The 21,742-nt window shown below is 45.9% G+C and overlaps 1 protein-coding gene across 1 annotated transcript in view; it reads right to left on the reverse strand.

Moving 5' to 3' along the window:
- Nucleotides 1–21,742, reverse strand: part of dock1 (dedicator of cytokinesis 1) — a 292,156-nt gene that overhangs the window by 206,530 nt on the left and 63,884 nt on the right. Inside the window, exons 19-22 of the mRNA XM_083635505.1 lie at nt 13,462–13,559; nt 7,065–7,154; nt 5,514–5,614; nt 5,223–5,351 (exon numbers count right to left, since the gene is read on the reverse strand). Coding sequence (XP_083491631.1) covers nt 5,223–5,351; nt 5,514–5,614; nt 7,065–7,154; nt 13,462–13,559 — 418 coding nt within the window. The remainder of the gene's footprint in view (nt 1–5,222; nt 5,352–5,513; nt 5,615–7,064; nt 7,155–13,461; nt 13,560–21,742) is intronic.

Here is a 21,742-nt window from a genome sequence, read left to right on the forward strand (position 1 = left end):
GAGGGGGAGGGGGAGGGGGAGGGGGGAGTGGCTGGATTAGAGTGCGTCCTCTGTTCCGCTGCCTGACCCTGAGAAGCCCATCATCACCTGCTGATGTAGCCCTGCTCCCACTAGACAGAGCCCCATAAAAGCCCCCATTGCCAAGTCACTTCCAGCCATCTTAAAAGGCAACTTTTCAAATCAAAAGAGCTTCAGAACCTGCGTGATGCAGCAACAACGGCCCACAATGCAGAAACTTCGGTAACCCTTCCTTTTACAGTCCGGTAACTACCAGGTAATTACCTGGTAATTACCTGGTAGTTACCTGGTAGTTAAATCTAGTAGTAAATCTCCACTATCACCCATCAATTTGTCTAAATGTGACCGTGTTAGTGTGACAATAACTCAGATATTTACAAGGTAATTACCAGGTATATAGTCGACAATGGACAGGTATTTACCCGGTAACTACCAGGTATTTACCAGGGGCCGGTTGCACCAACTGGTCTTAACTATGCCTGGTCGTAACTCCTACGTCGGTCTTAGTTAAGACCATGGACTGACGCCTGTTGCACCAACACGGCTTATGTCTGGTCTTAACTATGCTGGTCGTAGCAATGCGCGTCCATGTGAATTGCCAGGGAATGCACCCTGATTGGATGATGTTGCAAAAAATGTGCCTCGCGACCTGCTTGGAGCACTGTGCCACTACGCTCTCTCAGCCACTACTGTAAAACACCCTCCCTCCTCCCATCCTCCCTCACTCTGGGGGAAAAATGGCGGCTATTGAGCAGACAGAGTCAGTCTGAATGAAATTGAATGTAACGTTCCCAATTCTATGTATTAACTTCTAAAAAACTAACGGCAACATTTTGGAAGGCGGGTTAGGTTAACTAGTTAGTTATAATCTAACGTTGTGCTTTCAAAGACGGCGAACTGGCGGTGTTACGACGATGACGGTCAAAAAGGTCTCCGCGGAGATCTCTGTTACAGGCAGGCTCTACGCCTCCTCCTGACGAGGCGTAGGAGTTACGCCTGGTCTTAGTGAAAATAAGGCTTAAGTCGTCTTGGTGCAACCGGCGTAGCTGTTAGGTCGTAAAGTTACGACCAACTTAGCTTAAGACCAGTGTAAGACCAGTTGGTGCAACCGGCCCCTGGTAATTAGAATTATCTCCTGGGTAATAACCTGGTAATTACCAGGTAAATACCCGGTAATGACTAGATATTTTCTTGACAACTACCATGTATTTACCTGGTAATTACCTGGCATTTACCCAGTAATTATAGATTACAGAATATAAACCTTCCACTATTACCCATCAATTTGTCTAAATGTGTTAGTGTAACAATAACTCAGATATGTACATGTATTTACCCGGTAACTACCAGGTAATTACCTGGTATTTACACAGCCTTTAATCGATGTTTACCCGGTAACTCGGTATTGACCTGGTAATTACCCAGTAATTAGAAACTTGTACCACGTACACTCCAAAACATTATCAAGTAAAACCTTGCAAGTTACCCTGTAAGTAAGGTGGAACTGTACTGTAAAAGGAAGCGTGGTTTGTTTCCCTGGTATTACCATGTACTTTCCCGGTAATTGTAGATTACACTCCTCCACTATTACCCATCAGGTTGTGTAGTTTTGACCGTGTTACCTGGCAATAACTCAGATATTTTCCCTGTAATTACCGGTACCAGGTATTTACCCAGTATTTACTAGGTACTCACCAGATAACTCCCAGGTATTTACCTGGTAATTACCCAGTAATTAGAAACTTGTACCACATACATTTCCAAAACTTTATCAAGTAAAACCTCACGAGTTACCCGGTATGTAAGGTGGAACTGTACTGTAAAAGGAAGCGTGGTGTTTCCCTGGTATTTCCTACCTGGTAGTTACCAGGTAAATACCTGGTAATTACCGGACTGTAAAAGGAAGGGTTACCGAAACTTCACATCGACCAAGAAAAGTATGGAAGTGTATCGCATGCATAATTCAAATGGGAATGTAATATGTAAAATGACCATGTAATTCTACATTTGAATTTAAATGTGACATTTGCATTTCTCAAATTCCTATACTAGTATTCTAGTATTCTATTGACATTTCATTTAATGAGAGATTTGCATACGTTATTTTTAGCTTTATTCAAATGATGATGCAAATTAACATATTTCCCAAACTGCATGTTTCATATGATTATGCAATAATGGAGTCAAAATTATAATTGATATGTCACTCACTTGATATGGTTTTGCACTCCCTAATATGGTGTTTTAAATTTCATTATAAAAGTCATTTTGCTGTAAAAGTGGCAAAATGTAAATGCTTATCCAAATGTAAAAAGCGAAACAGCACCTCCTGTTTTTGCCTTTAATACAATCGCCACTGGTAAAATGCAATTTTCGAGTGGACTGTCATGACCTATAGCCTGCCCTATGCCAATTAATATTATTACCTGCTTTAACTTTTAATTTGTTTATTATAGATTTTCTCTTAGCACCACTGAGATGTTTAATTGTTGTGTTTGTCTTCTCTGCTGCACCTGCTACTGTAGTGCTCATTGGAGCCAGGTGTGTTGAGTAGAGAGGGGTCAAATTGATTGCACTCTAAATATCTCTATCTCTTTTGAGTGGCTTAGAATACTGATGGGACATTACAATATATTAGGATTGGTCATCAAGGTTATGCAGTGATACCAATGTAAGAATGTGTAGAATTAAGCCCCTCATGTATTATGGTGTTTTGAACGCCAATTGCCAATTGATTTTTGCACTTGTTTTGTGCTTGTGGGAGGGGCTTAGGGTATATACACCCTAGCTCCCATGGGTGCTGCCTAAAGGCCCAATTATCCTCTACGTTAAAGATGGAGACGGACAGAGCCTTCTGTCCGTACTCTGCGTTCATTTCGTACGTATCTCTGTCCCTCTGAAAGCTTACGGATACGCATGAAACCCAGCAGAACCACACACACACTCATACATTTGACTCTACTGCCCACTGGTGGATGTATTGCTTAACATGATACTAACACGAAAGACGCATTAAAGTATGTGGGCAGTGATGATTACACCGTTTGAAACGGACGCATTTATTTTCGTATGAAAATAAATGAGTATAAATTAGCCTTTATTCCACAGGCGATGGACCACTGCGGGCCTGACAGATAGGGCCCATGTTATTCATGGGTTTGGCCTATGTTATGTGTAGGATCAAGCCTAGTTCTGTTTTAATTCTTTTAATTATCTGTTGTATCAGTTTTGAGTACTTAATCTGTTTTGCAACTTCTCAAACCTTAAAAAAAAAAATTAAATCTCCATTCAAACTTGTGTGGTTGAACTCTGAAGCCCGCCTCAGCCTTGCTTTTCTTCTGGGACCCACTCGCCATCCTTACAGACTGGATTAACATTTTCAGAGGCATCCGTCCACCTGTCAGTCATCCCATTAAGGCATGCATTGTGCAATCGGAAGTAAATAGTTCACAGCATGGGAAGGGAGAGAAGGCAGGGGGTTTCTTAAGTTAAGTTAAGTTATCCTTTATTTATCCCCTTGGGGAAATTCATCCTCTGCATTTGACCCATCCTCTACTAGGAACCTTCCTAGAACTAGGAGCAGTGGGCAGTCACTGTGCAGCGCCCGGGGACCAACTCCAGTTCTTTTGCCAGTACCTTGGTCAGGGGCACTGACAGGAGTATTAACCCTAACATACATGTCTTTCTTGATGGTGGGAGGAAACCGGAGCACCCGGAGAAAACCCACACGGACACGGGGAGAACATGCAAACTCCACACAGAAAGGACCTGGGACGGACCGGGGTTCGAACCCGGGACTTTCTTGCTGTGAGGCAACAGTCTTAACCACTGAGCCACCGTGCCGTCCATTCTCATTCCGGTTCTGACGCCGAATTTGCATCATTTGAATAAAGCTAAAAAATAAAGCGTGCAAATCTCTGTTTAAATAAAATGTCAATACTAGTATAGGAATTGTCAAATGCAAATGACGAAGATGATGAATTAGAATTTTCATTTTGAGCCAAAAACTGCACATAAAGTACAAGTGGCAATTTTAAATTCAAATGTAGGATTACATTAAACCAGCCCGTCACGTGAATTCACATTTCATTTGGTTCTGCGTGACTGTCTGGCTCCAAGGCCTGGGAGGGTGTTAAGCAGAAGCTGCAAAGTGGAAGAGCCAATCAGCGACTGCGCTCAGTGTTCTGTGATTGACAGCGCAAGTTGGCCAATCAGGAACGCCACTAGCACTGCACTAACAAAACAATAATAGCCGCCTCCCTGCCTGTGCCGGCCTGTCCGCCTCGAGGAGTAATGTCAATATTTGTCTAGTATCACCGCAACCGCGGAGTTTCTCGGCAGAAAATGTGTTTTTGCCATTCTCCCGAGTGGATTTGGGTTTGACTGGATCCAACGCTGATTGGCTGAAGGAGTTGTCTGTCAAGGCAACTACGCCCGCCCATGCTCCCGCCCCTGCTAAAGCCTGGGGGAAAAGTTGGGGCCAGACCGTCACGCAGAACCAAATGAAATGTGAGTTCACGTGACGGGCTGGTTTACCAGGCTAGGATTACATGGCCATTTTACATAACATTTCCATTTGAATTATGCATGTGCTACGCTTCCATAAGTGCTATCCAACAAAAGAGATTTGAAATACAGATAGAAAGTCAACTGAAAGGTGAAGATAAGGGTGTTATCAGTGATCGTGCAAGGCGAGCCACTCGGGGAGAGCCACGTTGCGGTGGGGCGGATATGTGCAGTAAAGGACGGAGCGTCCTCTAGACACTGGACAGAAAACCAATCAAACTATGCTCACTCAATTAGACCAGGGTCATACATCAGGCCCTCGCCCACCAACAGCTTCAGTCCATGGCATTAATATCCATTTAACACCCCCACAGCTAATTATACAGAAATTAGAATTATAGAATTATAGAAATTACTTTACTGCAAGACCCTTCACTTCTACCCATTTCAACTTTATTCCACAGTAATGGCAAAGTGTGGAACAGACAATTTAGATTTTTCTTTCGGAGCAGAGATGAAACCACAGTATTACTGAATGAATAATGGCAGCAAAAAGAAAGTCAGAATTGAAACTACTGTATATGCCAGCTCGTAAACTATATAAAAGAAAAAGAAGAACTGATTCTGTCCAAAATGCTGAGTAACTGTGTGTCTGCGCGTATGTCTCTAAGCAGTGTGTGTGGCGAATCAGGACATACTGGTTGAAGAGCACCCTGGAGCGGACGATGAACTTGAAGATGTACTCCACAGCCTTCATGGCCTTCAGCAGCTGCTCCGTCTGCTTCTCAGCATTCTCCACATAGTTCTTCAGAACCTTGGTCAGCTTCCTGCAGGAACGACCACACCACAGACTGAGCTGGGCAAACGTGGACTTTCAAATCCCACAACGGGAACTCATTTGTCCTTAACAGTTGTTTTTTTATTCGGTGCGTTTTCATCAGGCATTCTCCCAAGCTGCTCACTAGTTGCACAGATGGCAAGTTACTCACGTGTATGCCAACGTGGCGCTGAAATGCTTCCGAATGTAGGTCTCCAGAACAGGGTTAAAGTGCTGGAACTTTCTGTCGGCTATAAGCCCAATTATGAACACCTGTGAGAGAACAAAGAGGTGTTCATTAAGATGTAAACCACATTGCTCATAAAGGAGAACAGAAAAACCGCCTGCCTCATTCAATATGCTGAAAAGGATTGGGAAATTAAACAAGATTGCATTTGAGCAGAAAGCCATTTTCTCCCAATTCTCTAGCCTGCATGCAATCTAGGACACCAGACAACACAATTTCTGGGCCCGTTCCCTGAAAGAGAAAGCTGCTCTTTTGAGATCTGCCCTATGATGCTGGGCGATGGCAGGCAAGATAGAAGGATTGTATTATGTTCTATTAAATGAAAAACTGTCTAAATGTTTTAAATTCAAGCAGGTTAATTTATTTTTGCTTTATGCGAGATCTTAATCGTGGTCTATCTTGGAGGATGAGATGTTAACTCCTAAACCAACATCATTTTCCCCCCTGATTTTTTCACCATTTTCTCCCCAATTATACTTGGCCAATGTATCCCCATGCTACCCTATTGGCTGCCGCGGTCGCTGCTCCACCCCCTGCCGATCTGGGGAGAGCCGAGATGCTTCCTCAGACACATGCGCAGTTGCCAGCCGCTTCTTTTTTGCCTGACAGCGGGGAGCTTCACCGGTAGGACGTAGCACGTGGGAGGATCACGCTACTCCTACCAGTTCCCTTCCGCCCCGACCGACCCCAAACCAATACAATTAACGAAGATGTAACCCTGGTGCTACAAATTCATGCATATCAATGCAGTAATGATTCCACATGAGATGTGACTTGTATCTACGGTGCCCTCTGAGCGATCATGGGCCCAGATCTTATTGATGACCAAAAGGGAGACATGACGACAGGTCGTGTGCTGAAATGTATTCATAATGAATGTAATACCGTGGTGTTTAAATGCACTGTGAGCGTGAGCAGGTAGGTGTCCCAGTTGAGGCATTTCCATGATGCTACAAGCCTGGATCAAACCTTGGCACATACTCAACATTCCTGTGAGGAGTTAAGGTGTGTACTCTGCATACTTTCACATAACACAGAGCTCCAGGCAGAACACGCTACGTACAAGTGCTTCCCTTTCAGGCCAAAATGGATGCTGGTTTAAAACTGATCTTTAACAGGGCTTCGTCTAAGACTTGTGCTTGACAGCATGTAAATAAGTCACGGTCCAGCATACATAAGAAATGTTTATGAAATGATCGTGTAATACTTTGATGATGCTTCCCAGAAACAAAAGCGAGTGAGTTATTTATACCCCCAGGGAAGCACTGGTGGCTCAAAAGCAGAAAGACAAATCAAAAGGGCTAAAGCTAAGAGCGGAGACAACCCGACAGAGAAGAGAACCTAGGCTGTCAAAAAGGCTTTTAGTATCATAAGATTCCACAACATATTAGTTTATCTGAGCTATGAGTGTGTCTAAGTGTTTATTCCCACCAGCAAGAACCTCAGCAGTGCTGGTATGAATCCGTCTTTGCTTACCAAAGCATCGAACACCAAGGTATCAAAAGTGTCACTGTCAGAGTTCTCCATCATGATGTTGAAGAGAGCATCCAGAGTGTCTTGTAGGAACTAGAATGACAAACACACAGCATGTTATGGCAGACCAACAGTAAATCTTTGGCATCACTAATAATAATAATAATAATAATAATAATAATTGCTTCCAAACAAGTTTTGGAACACAATGATAAAGTCTGATTGGAAAAAACTACATTTTATTCACTGCCATTCCAAATTAAATTGAGCCTGTCATTACCAGTATTGTCAATTTAGCCCAATTCCTGCAAGGTTTCAGCGAGGACATCACACATACAGCTAGTGACATCAAGTTTCAGCGAGGACATCGCACATACAGCTAGTGACATCAAGTTTCAGCGAGGACATCGCACATACAGCTAGTGACATCAAGTTTCAGCGAGGACATCGCACATACAGCTAGTGACATCAAGTTTCAGCGAGGACATCACACATACAGCTAGTGACATCAAGTTTCAGCGAGGACATCGCACATACAGCTAGTGACATCAAGTTTCAGCGAGGACATCGCACATACAGCTAGTGACATCAAGTTTCAGCGAGGACATCGCACATACAGCTAGTGACATCAAGTTTCAGCGAGGACATCGCACATACAGCTAGTGACATCAAGTTTCAGCGAGGACATCGCACATACAGCTAGTGACATCAAGTTTCAGCGAGGACATCGCACATACAGCTAGTGACATCAAGTTTCAGCGAGGACATCGCACATACAGCTAGTGACATCAAGTTTCAGCGAGGACATCGCACATACAGCTAGTGACATCAAGTTTCAGCGAGGACATCGCACATACAGCTAGTGACATCAAGTTTCAGCGAGGACATCGCACATACAGCTAGTGACATCAGGTTTCAGCGAGGACATCGCACATACAGCTAGTGACATCAAGTTTCAGCGAGGACATCGCACATACAGCTAGTGACATCAAGTTTCAGCGAGGACATCGCACATACAGCTAGTGACATCAAGTTTCAGCGAGGACATCGCACATACAGCTAGTGACATCAAGTTTCAGCGAGGACATCGCACATACAGCTAGTGACATCAAGTTTCAGCGAGGACATCGCACATACAGCTAGTGACATCAAGTTTCAGCGAGGACATCGCACATACAGCTAGTGACATCAGGTTTCAGCGAGGACATCGCACATACAGCTAGTGACATCAAGTTTCAGCGAGGACATCGCACATACAGCTAGTGACATCAAGTTTCAGCGAGGACATCGCACATACAGCTAGTGACATCAAGTTTCAGCGAGGACATCGCACATACAGCTAGTGACATCAAGTTTCAGCGAGGACGTCACACATACAGCTAGTGACATCAAGTTTCAGCGAGGACATCGCACATACACCTAGTGACATCAAGTTTCAGCGAGGACATCGCACATACAGCTAGTGACATCAGGTTTCAGCGAGGACATCGCACATACACCTAGTGACATCAAGTTTCAGCGAGGACATCGCACATACAGCTAGTGACATCAGGTTTCAGCGAGGACATCGCACATACACCTAGTGACATCAAGTTTCAGCGAGGACATCGCACATACAGCTAGTGACATCAAGTTTCAGCGAGGACATCGCACATACACCTAGTGACATCAAGTTTCAGCGAGGACATCGCACATACAGCTAGTGACATCAGGTTTCAGCGAGGACATCGCACATACAGCTAGTGACATCAAGTTTCAGCGAGGACATCGCACATACAGCTAGTGACATCAAGTTTCAGCGAGGACATCGCACATACACCTAGTGACATCAGGTTTCAGCGAGGACATCGCACATACACCTAGTGACATCAAGTTTCAGCGAGGACATCACACATACAGCTAGTGACATCAAGTTTCAGCGAGGACATCGCACATACAGCTAGTGACATCAGGTTTCAGCGAGGACATCGCACATACACCTAGTGACATCAAGTTTCAGCGAGGACATCGCACATACAGCTAGTGACATCAAGTTTCAGCGAGGACATCGCACATACACCTAGTGACATCAAGTTTCAGCGAGGACATCGCACATACAGCTAGTGACATCAGGTTTCAGCGAGGACATCGCACATACAGCTAGTGACATCAAGTTTCAGCGAGGACATCGCACATACAGCTAGTGACATCAAGTTTCAGCGAGGACATCGCACATACACCTAGTGACATCAGGTTTCAGCGAGGACATCGCACATACACCTAGTGACATCAAGTTTCAGCGAGGACATCACACATACAGCTAGTGACATCAAGTTTCAGCGAGGACATCGCACATACAGCTAGTGACATCAAGTTTCAGCGAGGACATCGCACATACACCTAGTGACATCAGGTTTCAGCGAGGACATCGCACATACACCTAGTGACATCAAGTTTCAGCGAGGACATCGCACATACACCTAGTGACATCAGGTTTCAGCGAGGACATCGCACATACAGCTAGTGACATCAGGTTTCAGCGAGGACATCGCACATACAGCTAGTGACATCAAGTTTCAGCGAGGACATCGCACATACAGCTAGTGACATCAAATACACAGACTAACAAATGACCTTAGGGCACTCTGCCAAGCACTTTCAATTTCAATCACATCAAGGGGAACAAAATGGTGTAATCGCAAGCTCAGAATAACATGGACAAAAGAACACGGTCACACTGAGAAAACCTGACGTACGGCTGAATGGGCTAATTATATGTTAATTAAATGTTTTAATCCGGTATGGATCTTAGTGGGAGGCTAATATTAACTTTGACGGAGGGAAAGTAGAAACTGGCAGCGGTAAGAGAGAGATGTGGTCACTGTCAAGTGAAAACCTCCTATCTCCAACTTCCCAGGGACTAAAAAACAGCCTTAGTTTTAGCTTGCCAAGTACTGTAGGTAGGTTTGGTTTAGTACAGTAGTAGTATGATTTGAAAGGCTTTCATAAGCTCAAGAGTTGCAGAATTGTCTCAACCCATAGAGATCCCTAACCCTTTGCCTGAAGAGAAAATTGGTGGACAATTTTATGCTGTAAAGTGCTACGAGTGCAAACATCTGGATTGTGCATTCATGGCACTTGTAAGGTATAACCAGTGGGAATATGACCCCTACATCTGCCAATGTTAGTAGCACTATGCTCTACCCATTCAGCTACACAGGGACGATGCAGTGAGTCCATATATATTGCTGTAAGCCTCAATGGCCAAGCACCCCCATACAGCTGGAATACACGGTGATCATTTCACTGTCCGCATTACCTCCAGCTACACTATCTGTACACACAACACCATCCCTCTCTGCAGCATTACCTCCAGCTACACTATATGTACACACACCATCCCTCTCTGCAGCATTACCTCCAGCTACACTATCTGTACACAACACCATCCCTCTCTGCAGCATTACCTCCAGCTACACTATCTGTATACACACCATCCCTCTCTGCAGCATTACCTCCAGCTACACTAGCTGTACACACAACACCATCCCTCTCTGCAGCATTACCTCCAGCTACACTATCTGTACACACACCATCCCTCTCTGCAGCATTACCTCCAGCTACACTATCTGTACACGCACCATCCCTCTCTGCAGCATTACCTCCAGCTACACTAGCTGTACAGGCACCATCCCTCTCTGCAGCATTACCTCCAGCTACACTAGCTGTACACACAACACCATCCCTCTCTGCAGCATTACCTCCAGCTTCACTATCTGTACACACACCATCCCTCTCTGCAGCATTACCTCCAGCTACACTATCTGTACACACACCATCCCTCTCTGCAGCATTACCTCCAGCTACACTATCTGTACACGCACCGTCCCTCTCTGCAGCATTACCTCCAGCTACACAATCTGACACGCACCGTCCCTCTCTGCAGCATTACCTCCAGCTACACTATCTGTACATGCACCATCCCTCTCTGCAGCATTACCTCCAGCTACACTATCTGTACACGTACCATCCCTCTCTGCAGCATTACCTCCAGCTACACTATCTGTACACGCACCGTCCCTCTCTGCAGCATTACCTCCAGCTACACTATCTGTACATGCACCATCCCTCTCTGCAGCATTACCTCCAGCTACACTATCTGTACATGCACCATCCCTCTCTGCAGCATTACCTCCAGCTACACAATCTGTACACGCACCGTCCCTCTCTGCAGCATTACCTCCAGCTACACAATCTGTACACGCACCGTCCCTCTCTGCAGCATTACCTCCAGCTACACAATCTGTACACGCACCGTCCCTCTCTGCAGCATTACCTCCAGCTACACAATCTGTACACGCACCGTCCCTCTCTGCAGCATTACCTCCAGCTACACTATCTGTACACGCACCATCCCTCTCTGCAGCATTACCTCCAGCTACACTAGCTGTACACTAGGGCTGTGAATCTTCACTGGCCTCACGATTCGATGCGATTACGATTCAGAGGGCTACGATTCGATTACGATTATCGATGCATCACTTTTTTTCCCAATACATGATTTATTTTTTCTCACTTTCTTTTTTCTCACTGTGTGGCTATTTTTAAAATAAAAGTGCATTTGGAATTGCATTGTATTATGATCCAAATAAACAACTGCATGTACTTCCATTATATTTTATTCGATTATTAAAAATAATAATAATAATAATAATAATAATAATCGATTTTTGACATTTGTGAATCGATGCAGAATCGTGCAGGTCCGCATCGCGATGCATCTTATAATCGATTATTTTTGACACCCCTACTGTACACACACCATCCATTACACCAGCATTACCTCCAGCTACACTAGCTGTACACGCACCATCCCTCTCTGCAGCATTACCTCCAGCTACACTAGCTGTACACATCCCTCTCTGGGGAAACAGGCTCCATTTAGTTGGCCCATTCTGAGGCATTGTGAAAACACATGTAACAACATTGGAAACAGAGAGCTGGTGCTGCGGCCTGTCAGCAAGAGGATGAGAGTCATCATGTTCTATCCAAGAGACAAACACAATGTCGACGCGTTTAGAACACACTTCAATGTGTCGGCATAATAGTGACACTGATGAGCAAGGAATCGGGGATCAAGATTAATTGCAACTATGGCAAAATCAAAATTCTCAAAATCCTTTATCTGTGATCTAATCTTTGTACAGCATCTACAATATGTCCACCAAATGGTTTATGCATATTGATGAAATGCCAAGCCGAAAATGGCGGCTAATTGTACTGTACATCTGAGTGTTTTGGGAGAAATGGCGTGCCGCTGTGTGGGTAATGGGAATCACACCCCTATGGTTCAATGAACAAGTCCAGCTGTGGTTGACACATCTACAGTATATCTGCCCGCTCAAAACTGTGTGGGTGAAGGGGCACCTAATCTCCCGGATCCCCTACCAGTGCACACAAAACCTTTATCTGCTCCATGCTGCGTACTTAAAGAGCCTGCCTAAAACTTTGACAGCAGGACAACTCCTGTGTAAAAAAAAGAAAGAAAAAAGAAAAAAGAAAGAAAATAAATCAAAAAAATCATTTGTGGAATTACTGCCAATGAACTGTGGCTTTCAGGAATACTATGGAATACTTCTGATTTATGTCACCAGCTGTTGAGATGTTTTTATGTTGTTGTTTTTTTGTATCTAGGCAGAGGAACTAGGTATATGTTCAAGGCTGTGGACAGCCAAACAACGGCGCCAAGTTGAGATCAACAGTGACTTCTCAATCCGGTTGTGGTCTCACTCAGCATCAATTAAGTCTCCCTGGCCCTTTCTCAATACGAAGAATACGTTCTTGTTCTTGTGTTCTTGGGGAGAACGTTCTTGCTATTCGTTCTTGGAAGAATTAACTTGCTAGGTCACAAGCACACATAATGCTGTTGGCAGTTTGAGAGGATGCGTTCTTGAGGGTATTGCGCAATACCAGCGCAGAGGCCGCCTGCAGTAAATGTTCGTAAAGTGGCACTTATTGAAACCTACTACGCTGCTTGTAGGCATCAAAAGTCATCAGAAATTAATTTAGTGATGAAATAAAATTGGAAATTGTAAAAAAACTTCCCGGAGCTTATGGCATCTTCTCTGCTGCGTTCTACCTCCGCTTATGCCAAAATGAATGCTGGGATACGTGCCTTGCCAAGTTGACACAAGTCACCAAGCAGAGCATCCTTGGTAAAGTGGGCATGTCGAGAACACAATTTTAAGCGTTCTTGGCAAAATGTGAACTTTGCATTGGAACAGTACTTGGGCTGCGACTGATGACGTTTCACAGGGACACAAGAACACACAAGAACCCTTATTGAGAAACGGCCCCTGACACACCGAAGAAGTGCAACAGGTGATTGGCATCTGCCTGGGTTGAACTTTGACTCTCTGACCTTGACAACCTCTCCGCCCTCCACCTTCATCAGCTGCTGGAGGTTCTGCTGCAGTAGGCTGGTGTTGGAGCGCCACTTCAGCAGGCCGAGCAGGTCCACTAGAGAGAGCACACAGAGGCGTCATTACCACAGAGCACAATGAAAAGCTCATCCTACTGACTGTGAATACAGAGATTGACAGGCACAAGATGACAATGAAGGTCTATCATTTGCATTTCATGAGCGTTGGTGAGTATTTTCAACACAAAAGAGTGACTTCAATATTTCCCAAATATAGTGTTAATAATCCAGGCTGCACTAAAGTGTAAAAAGTCTTTCTATTAGATCCCTTAATTGAATCATAGAAATAAATTTAAGAGGATGGGGTCATTATGTGATTAATCATGCTCAAAGGAGCGCTCGTTCAGACCATCTTTGGCAGATTATCAAATTGGGGGCTTAAAAAATTAACTTATCTCAATTTGTTAAGGCACTATCTCCCTCACCTGTGGACATCAATCAGATCAATTGTGATGACGAAAGGCTTACAAATGGTCTAATGATGTAAGCAGGGAAGTTGGAGGTATGGCAGAGTTATGGTATGATCTAAGCAGGGAAGTTGGAGGAATGATGTAAGCAGGGGAGTTGGAGGTATGATCTAAGCAGGGGAGTTGGAGGTATGGCAGAGTTATGGTATGATCTAAGCAGGGGAGTTGGAGGTATGGCAGAGTTATGGTATGATCTAAGCAGGGGAGTTGGAGGTATGGCAGAGTTATGGTATGATCTAAGCAGGGGAGTTGGAGGTATGGCAGAGTTATGGTATGATCTAAGCAGGGGAGTTGGAGGTATGGCAGAGTTATGGTATGATCTAAGCAGGGGAGTTGGAGGTATGATCTAAGCAGGGGAGTTGGAGTTTTGAGCAACATCAGTGATTTTGACTCCAGGGTCAGCACATCTGAACTGTGAGGCAGAAAGCAAGCCAATTCTATAGCAGATTGTTGAAGAACTAGGGCTGGGCGTATCATCATCATCATTAAAATTGCCTAAGGCGGGTGGTGTTAGTCACAATTTTGTGGGCGGGCAGTGTTGATCACGATTTGGAGGCAGCCTTTTCATTATGACAACATCAGTGATGTCAAAAATCAATTGCCCATGATTTGGGTCACATTTTAATTGTGACATGATTTTGCAGGCGATCATATCATCACATTATTGATATTGAGGTATTCGCTCTAAAATATTGTGATATTAGATTTTGTCAATATCTCCCCGGACCTAGAAAAAGAACAGCTGCGCTCAGGATAACAGTTTTAGAAGAGCCCCAGCTGGCTCACCTGCCTCGCCTTGGGAGCTTGCGCTTGCCTGGGACAAGCTGGGATCCCATCCTCCCCCTCCTTCCTTGTCGTGCTCTGGCAGAGCCAATCAAGCGTGGCGACACGGTGATGGATGCCTATCATTGGCGCTACTGACAACCTACAGTATAGTACTGTATAAGGGTTCAGTCGCAGGGGCTTGTCTAAACGACCAGGGGTCCTCCTGCCCCCAGGAGACTTTCAAACTGACGGCTTAGCACCTCAAACAGACGAATGGAATGGAATGAGGATCAATCATCTGGCAGCTTGGCCCCGGTGGGGGGCGTCGCTGTCAGAGGCCATGCTGACAGAGGAGGACACAGCGTCTGTAGTGCGTGGGACGGTGAAGCAGGGTGTGGGGCATGTGGGATGGTGAAGCAGGGTGTGGGGCATGTGGGACGGTGAGGCAGGGTGTGGGGCATGTGGGACGGTGAAGCAGGGTGTGGGGCATGTGGGACGGTGAGGTGAGGCAGGGTGTGGGGCATGTGGGACGGTGAGGTGAGGCAGGGTGTGGGGCATGTGGGACGGTGAGGCAGGGTGTGGGGCATGTGGGACGGTGAAGCAGGGTGTGGGGCATGTGGGACGGTGAGGTGAGGCAGGGTGTGGGGCATGTGGGACGGTGAAGCAGGGTGTGGGGCATGTGGGACGGTGAGGCAGGGTGTGGTGCATGTGGGACGGTGAGGCAGGGTGTGGGGCATGTGGGACGGTGAGGTGAGGCAGGGTGTGGGGCATGTGGGACGGTGAAGCAGGGTGTGGGGCATGTGGGACGGTGAGGTGAGGCAGGGTGTGGGGCATGTGGGACGGTGAAGCAGGGTGTGGGGCATGTGGGACGGTGAGGTGAGGCAGGGTGTGGGGCATGTGGGACGGTGAAGCAGGGTGTGGGGCATGTGGGACGGTGAAGCAGGGTGTGGGGCATGTGGGACGGTGAGGCAGGGTGTGGGGCAAGTGGGACGGTGAGGCAGGGTGTGAACATGATTCTGATTCTGTACCATCATCTTCACATAGTGTGAACCGTACAGGCGTAATTACCCCACTCTCTTCTAGAGTGATTATGAACTCTCTTTCCCTTTCTTCCTGCCAAAGTGGAGAGCAGCAGGCTAAAACGTTGTTCAGCAGCCCGGCTCGTCTCCGGGCTCTGCTGTCATTAGATCCCTGCCACTCCTGACGCCTCCCTCCAGCCTCCAGTTTCATGCACCGCACTGCAAATACCCTGGGAAGAGCCAGCAGCCACTTCACATGAGCTCCCAGCGCTATGAAACCGCCTGCATAAATCTAGCTTAATTAAGTGTTTCATCTCAGATGTGGGGATCAGGGACTCGGTGTCGTGTGTGTGAAGCAAGCAGTCTGCTGGGAAGGGCAATAAAGTGGCTTCTTTTTATTTTATTTTATTTTATTATTTATTTATTTTTTGCTTCAGGCGAAACTACCAGAGATGGGAAAAGTACACTCATTCTTTACTTAAGAAGTACAGTTAGTTGTGTAAAAAAAGACGTACTGATTCAACAACCTCACGTCATATTAAGAATAGATAAACAGAATTTTCTCGTGCTGCGCGCCCTCAATTCTGGGGTGGGGCCTCTGGAGACAATGAACCGAGCACACACAGACACACACCTCTCCAATGATAGTAGTAGGATTGGCTACAGGTGGTGTATGCTGATAGCATTTAATCTCTGGTCCTGGATTTATTTGAAATACAGTCACTGAAGAAGAACTAAATCTAGGAAATAAAAACAAATAAAGTCTTTCAAGTCAGTTCAAGTCAGTTTTGGTGGAGCACGAAGTCCTTCATCACTTGTGGTGGGTGAATGTACCTACTGACTGTAAAGCACTTTGGATAAAGGCACTATATAAATGCAGGCCATTTGTGGTAGTGGTAGGGAGTGTCCTTGGACTTGCCTATCTGTGTCTCAAACAGGCTTTATGAAGGGACTGAAGTGTCTGTTGGACATTATAACATCACAATTGCTCAAGTGACATCACTGATGAAATCATTCACTGATGACATCACAATTGGTCGAGTGACATCACTGATGACATCACTCACTGATGACATCACAATTGCTCGAGGGACATCACTGACGACATCACTCACTGATGACATCACTACTGCTCGAGTCGCATTCTGATGACATTGCAATTGCTTGAGTGACATCACTGATGACATCACAATTGACATCATCAGTGATTTATGACATCAGTGACCAGCTGAGCCATTTAGAACTGTACAAAAAAGAAAGAACTGTACATCTAGTGATTTATGACTTATAACTGTCTGTGACATCATCAGTTATTTGTGACATAATCGGCCACACCTTGTTTAGACTGTCTTGTTTTGGATGTCTGTACGTACGTACCCTCACCATGTTTGCTTTTACAGACACGTCAATTAAAAAAGGTGGAGGTCAACGCACACCAGACAAACACTTTTGGTGGTGATCGGACCAATGGCGCATCTTGCAACTCCGGACAGACAGACAGACAGACAAACATACAGACAGACGGACGGACGGACGGACGGACGGACGGACAGACAGACAGACAGACAGACAGACAGACAGACAGACAGACAGACAGACAGACGTGAAAGCTAGGCGAGCGTGAGAGGAGACAGACAAAGTTAGCTCGCTTTTGTCTGTCTTGCATTAAAACTAAAGTAACTATCCTGTTTTGAAAATGTAAGGAGTAGAAAGTACAGATATTTGTCTTAAAATGTAGGCAGTAAAAGTAAAAAGAAATATACTCCGTAAAGTACAGATACCTGAATTCCTACTTAAGTATAGTAACAAAGTATTTGTACTTAGTTACTTCCCATCTCTGGAAAGTACAGATGATGCGACACTTGGATACATTGTAGTAGGTGAATAGAAGCAGCAGAAAGAGGATGAGACTGCGGAGATGAGAGACGTTGGACAGGATGATGGAATGACAGGTAAAAGGAGGAGAAGATGGGAGGTGTGTGTGTGTGTGTGTGTGTGTGTGCGTGCGTGTGCATGCGTGCGCGTGTGTGCGCGCGCGCATGTGTGTGTGTGCGTGTGTGAGTGAGCGAGTTGAGAGAGAGAGAGCTGTTTGGGGGTGAGTTTTAAAGAGCTTCTGGGTTTTAATAAAGCAGGCAGACTCCAGCACTGTCGGAGACGAATTGGCTCTGCCTCTCTTTATTAAAAAGAACTCAAACCTTTTCCCAGAGCTTTGGCGTGGGATGATGACATATCCTCAGGGACACACACACACACACACACACACACACACACACGCGATTGATTTCTACCCGCAGTGTGTTATATAGATCAACGTGGCTCTTCACAGTACTGTATGGTTTGGGCTACTTCGGCTGTCTAATCCCATCAGTGTGGGCAGGACAGGGGATCCGGTTCTGAGAGCTGCTCCTCCGCTGACATCGCCACCCGCCGAGCCCAGTGGGAGGGCAGGTCGCTAAACGACCGACTAAACATAATAACCCTCAAAGGGAACATCACGACATCAACGCCTCTACAGCCCACAATATACAGAGTGGCATCAACGCCTCCTCTACAGCCCACAATATACAGAGCGGCATCAACGCCTCCTCTACAGCCCACAATATACAGAGCGGCATCAACGCCTCCTCTACAGCCGTCAATATACAGAGCGGCATCAACGCCTCCTCTACAGCCGTCAATATACAGAGCGGCATCAGCGCCTCCTCTACAGCCCACAATATACAGAGCGGCATCAACGCCTCCTCTACAGCCCACAATATACAGAGCGGCATCAACGCCTCCTCTACAGCCGTCAATATACAGAGCGGCATCAACGCCTCCTCTACAGCCGTCAATATACAGAGCGGCATCAACGCCTCCTCTACAGCCCACAATATACAGAGCGGCATCAACGCCTCCTCTACAGCCGTCAATATACAGAGCGGCATCAACGCCTCCTCTACAGCCGTCAATATACAGAGCGGCATCAACGCCTCCTCTACAGCCCACAATATACAGAGCGGCATCAACGCCTCCTCTACAGCCGTCAATATACAGAGCGGCATCAACGCCTCCTCTACAGCCGTCAATATACAGAGCGGCATCAACGCCTCCTCTACAGCCGTCAATATACAGAGCGGCATCAACGCCTCCTCTACAGCCCACAATATACAGAGCGGCATCAACGCCTCCTCTACAGCCCACAATATACAGAGCGGCATCAACGCCTCCTCTACAGCCCACAATATACAGAGCGGCATCAACGCCTCCTCTACAGCCCACAATATACAGAGCGGCATCAACGCCTCCTCTACAGCCCACAATATACAGAGCGGCATCAATGCCTCCTCTACAGCCCACAATATACAGAGCGGCATCAACACCTCCTCTACAGCCCACAATATACAGAGCGGCATCAACGCCTCTTCTACAGCCCACAATATACAGAGCGGCATCAACGCCTCCTCTACAGCCCACAATATACAGAGCGGCATCAATGCCTCCTCTACAGCCCACAATATACAGAGCGGCATCAACGCCTCCTCTACAGCCCACAATATACAGAGCGGCATCAACGCCTCCTCTACAGCCCACAATATACAGAGCGGCATCAACGCCCTCCTCTACAGCCCACAATATACAGAGCGGCATCAACGCCTCCTCTACAGCCGACAATATACAGAGCGGCATCAATGCCTCCTCTACAGCCCACAATATACAGAGTGGCATCAACGCCTCCTCTACAGCCGACAATATACAGAGCGGCATCAATGCCTCCTCTACAGCCCACAATATACAGAGCGGCATCAACACCTCCTCTACAGCCGACTATTGAGCACCGCAGGAATGAGTCCAGAATTATGCTTCCGGGTTCGTCAGGGCAAAAGTGAATGGGGTTTTAGAATGGGGATTTAACTTAAATGCATAAAATAAGGTCTGTGGTTAACAACAGTTTATGGGAGCGCAAATTTGGGTTCAGCAGGATAATCTTCACGAATGTGAATAACTTTTATGACTTTTGGAACGCGATTTTTAGAAAACGTTAAAGTGAAATCCCCATTCTAAAACCCCATAGACGAATCAAAATGGCGGCAATTTCTGGTTAAGCCTACAAAAATGTCATCCCTGCGGTACTTTATACAGAGCGGCATCAATGTCTCCTCTACAGCCGACAATATACCGAGATCTAACCCAGTCCCGTTCGGGGGTCTGCTCTGCTGTGACCTCATTCCCGGGGCTTTATGAACGATTGCTGTGCATGTTATTGAAACCAGAAGGAGAACAACAACAAAAAGGTCTTCATTAGGCGGCGAAGAATAAATTGCCCGTCTACCACACACATCACATTAAGCCTCCACATTAGCATGACGCCTGGTGAGAGGCGGACAGAGAGCTGTCGCTCTCCTTACAATGCCGCTGTCAGGAGGAAAAGCAAAATCCAAAACATCTGACAGACTGACAAGCGTGCATTTTTGAAATCGTACAGTTGGTGTTGAAAGGGATTCAACACCACAAGCAGAATAAAACATCTTAAATCATGTAGTCCTTCACTTGCAGGCAGAAATATACAAGTCACCAAAACTGCAGTGAGGAGACTTTCACCTCATGTGCGGTGTATTAGCTCACAACACTCTCATCAGAGCCCTCTGCCTCTCTCTACAGATGGGAAGAATCAATGGTGTATTTATTAGACAGTGTCTACTGCATGTGATGATGTTGTGAGTGAAACCCTGCCCTTAGGCCATGTTCACATTACAGGCAAATTCCGATTTGTTGATAAAGTCATTAATCATCATTATCTTGATTGGTTTCCCAAATCTGATTTGGGAGTGTGTCCGCACTGCCACAAATCTGATTTTCAAGTCAGATCTGTGTGTCCAGACCTAAACAGCCTATCTGCATGGGTTGCTATGGTAACGACGTGGGCGTCAGTAAATATACGTACGTTGGTGACGTGGTTTTCCTGCGCAGAGGTATTTGATGATGAGTTGCGAGTCAAATCAGATTTGGTGGATCTGCGCGTCCGCACTCAAGTCACATCAGTCGAAAGCAGATTGGAAACTACCTCCATATGTGGTTTGGGACAAGTGACACAAATCAGACTTGGAGTGTCCAGACTCATAAAACCAATCTGGATAAAGTCATTAATAGGTCACTAAAGTTCACAAATCAGATTTGGCCTCCTAGTCTGAACATGGCCTTAGTCTCGAAAAAAAGGATGCTGTGTTGGAGAACACTTCTGACAATTTAGCAGTCAATCCTTTCTGGCCTTCCCTTACTGCTATATTTAAGGCTGCACACTGCTGGAAAAGAGGAGTCAAGCTTTCAAGTGGATGATATTGTCCTGGACAGAAACAGGTTCACAGGGTTTCATTTTTGGGGCCAGCGGGAAATCAAGGATAACAAGAGAGAGGTAAGAAGTTGGCGGAAAGTTTAGTGGCTGCAGTGGCGCTCCCAGAGAGGGGAGGCGTTCAGCCAGCGCTCTGCTGCTGCATAATGCTATGTGACCAGACTGCAATGTGCTGGAAGTCTGGAACTCACGCTACATCGATGTGGTTCAACAGCTCACTCCAAGCATTCTCTCTCTCTCTCTCTCTCTCTCTCTATAACCGTTTTCAATCTATCTCCGCGTCACGATGAATGCAAAACAAAGATTAAATGATGCGCTCCTTACTCGAGATAGGGTGTTGCTTCTAGTAAAAGTAAAACAATTAATTTGATTTTCAGTCAGTGTTAAGCTGCAGTGAATCTGTCCCCCACTCATCCCTGCTCTGCCTCCATCTGTGGCAAAGAAGTACTGACAAGAATGAGGAAGTCATCTCTTTCGCTCAGCTTCCAATTAAAAATGGCGGCTCAGTCCTGCATACGCAAACACAAGGGACCAATGCAGGAGAAAGCGCAGCCATACAGGTACACTGAGGCCGCCGTGGGATCAGAGCGAGCAGTGAGTGAGTGTTCTCTCTCTCCGCGACCAGCTTTCCACCCCAGCTT

Source organism: Poromitra crassiceps (assembly GCF_964638095.1).
Source record: "Poromitra crassiceps genome assembly, chromosome: 4".
NCBI lineage: Eukaryota > Metazoa > Chordata > Actinopteri > Beryciformes > Melamphaidae > Poromitra > Poromitra crassiceps.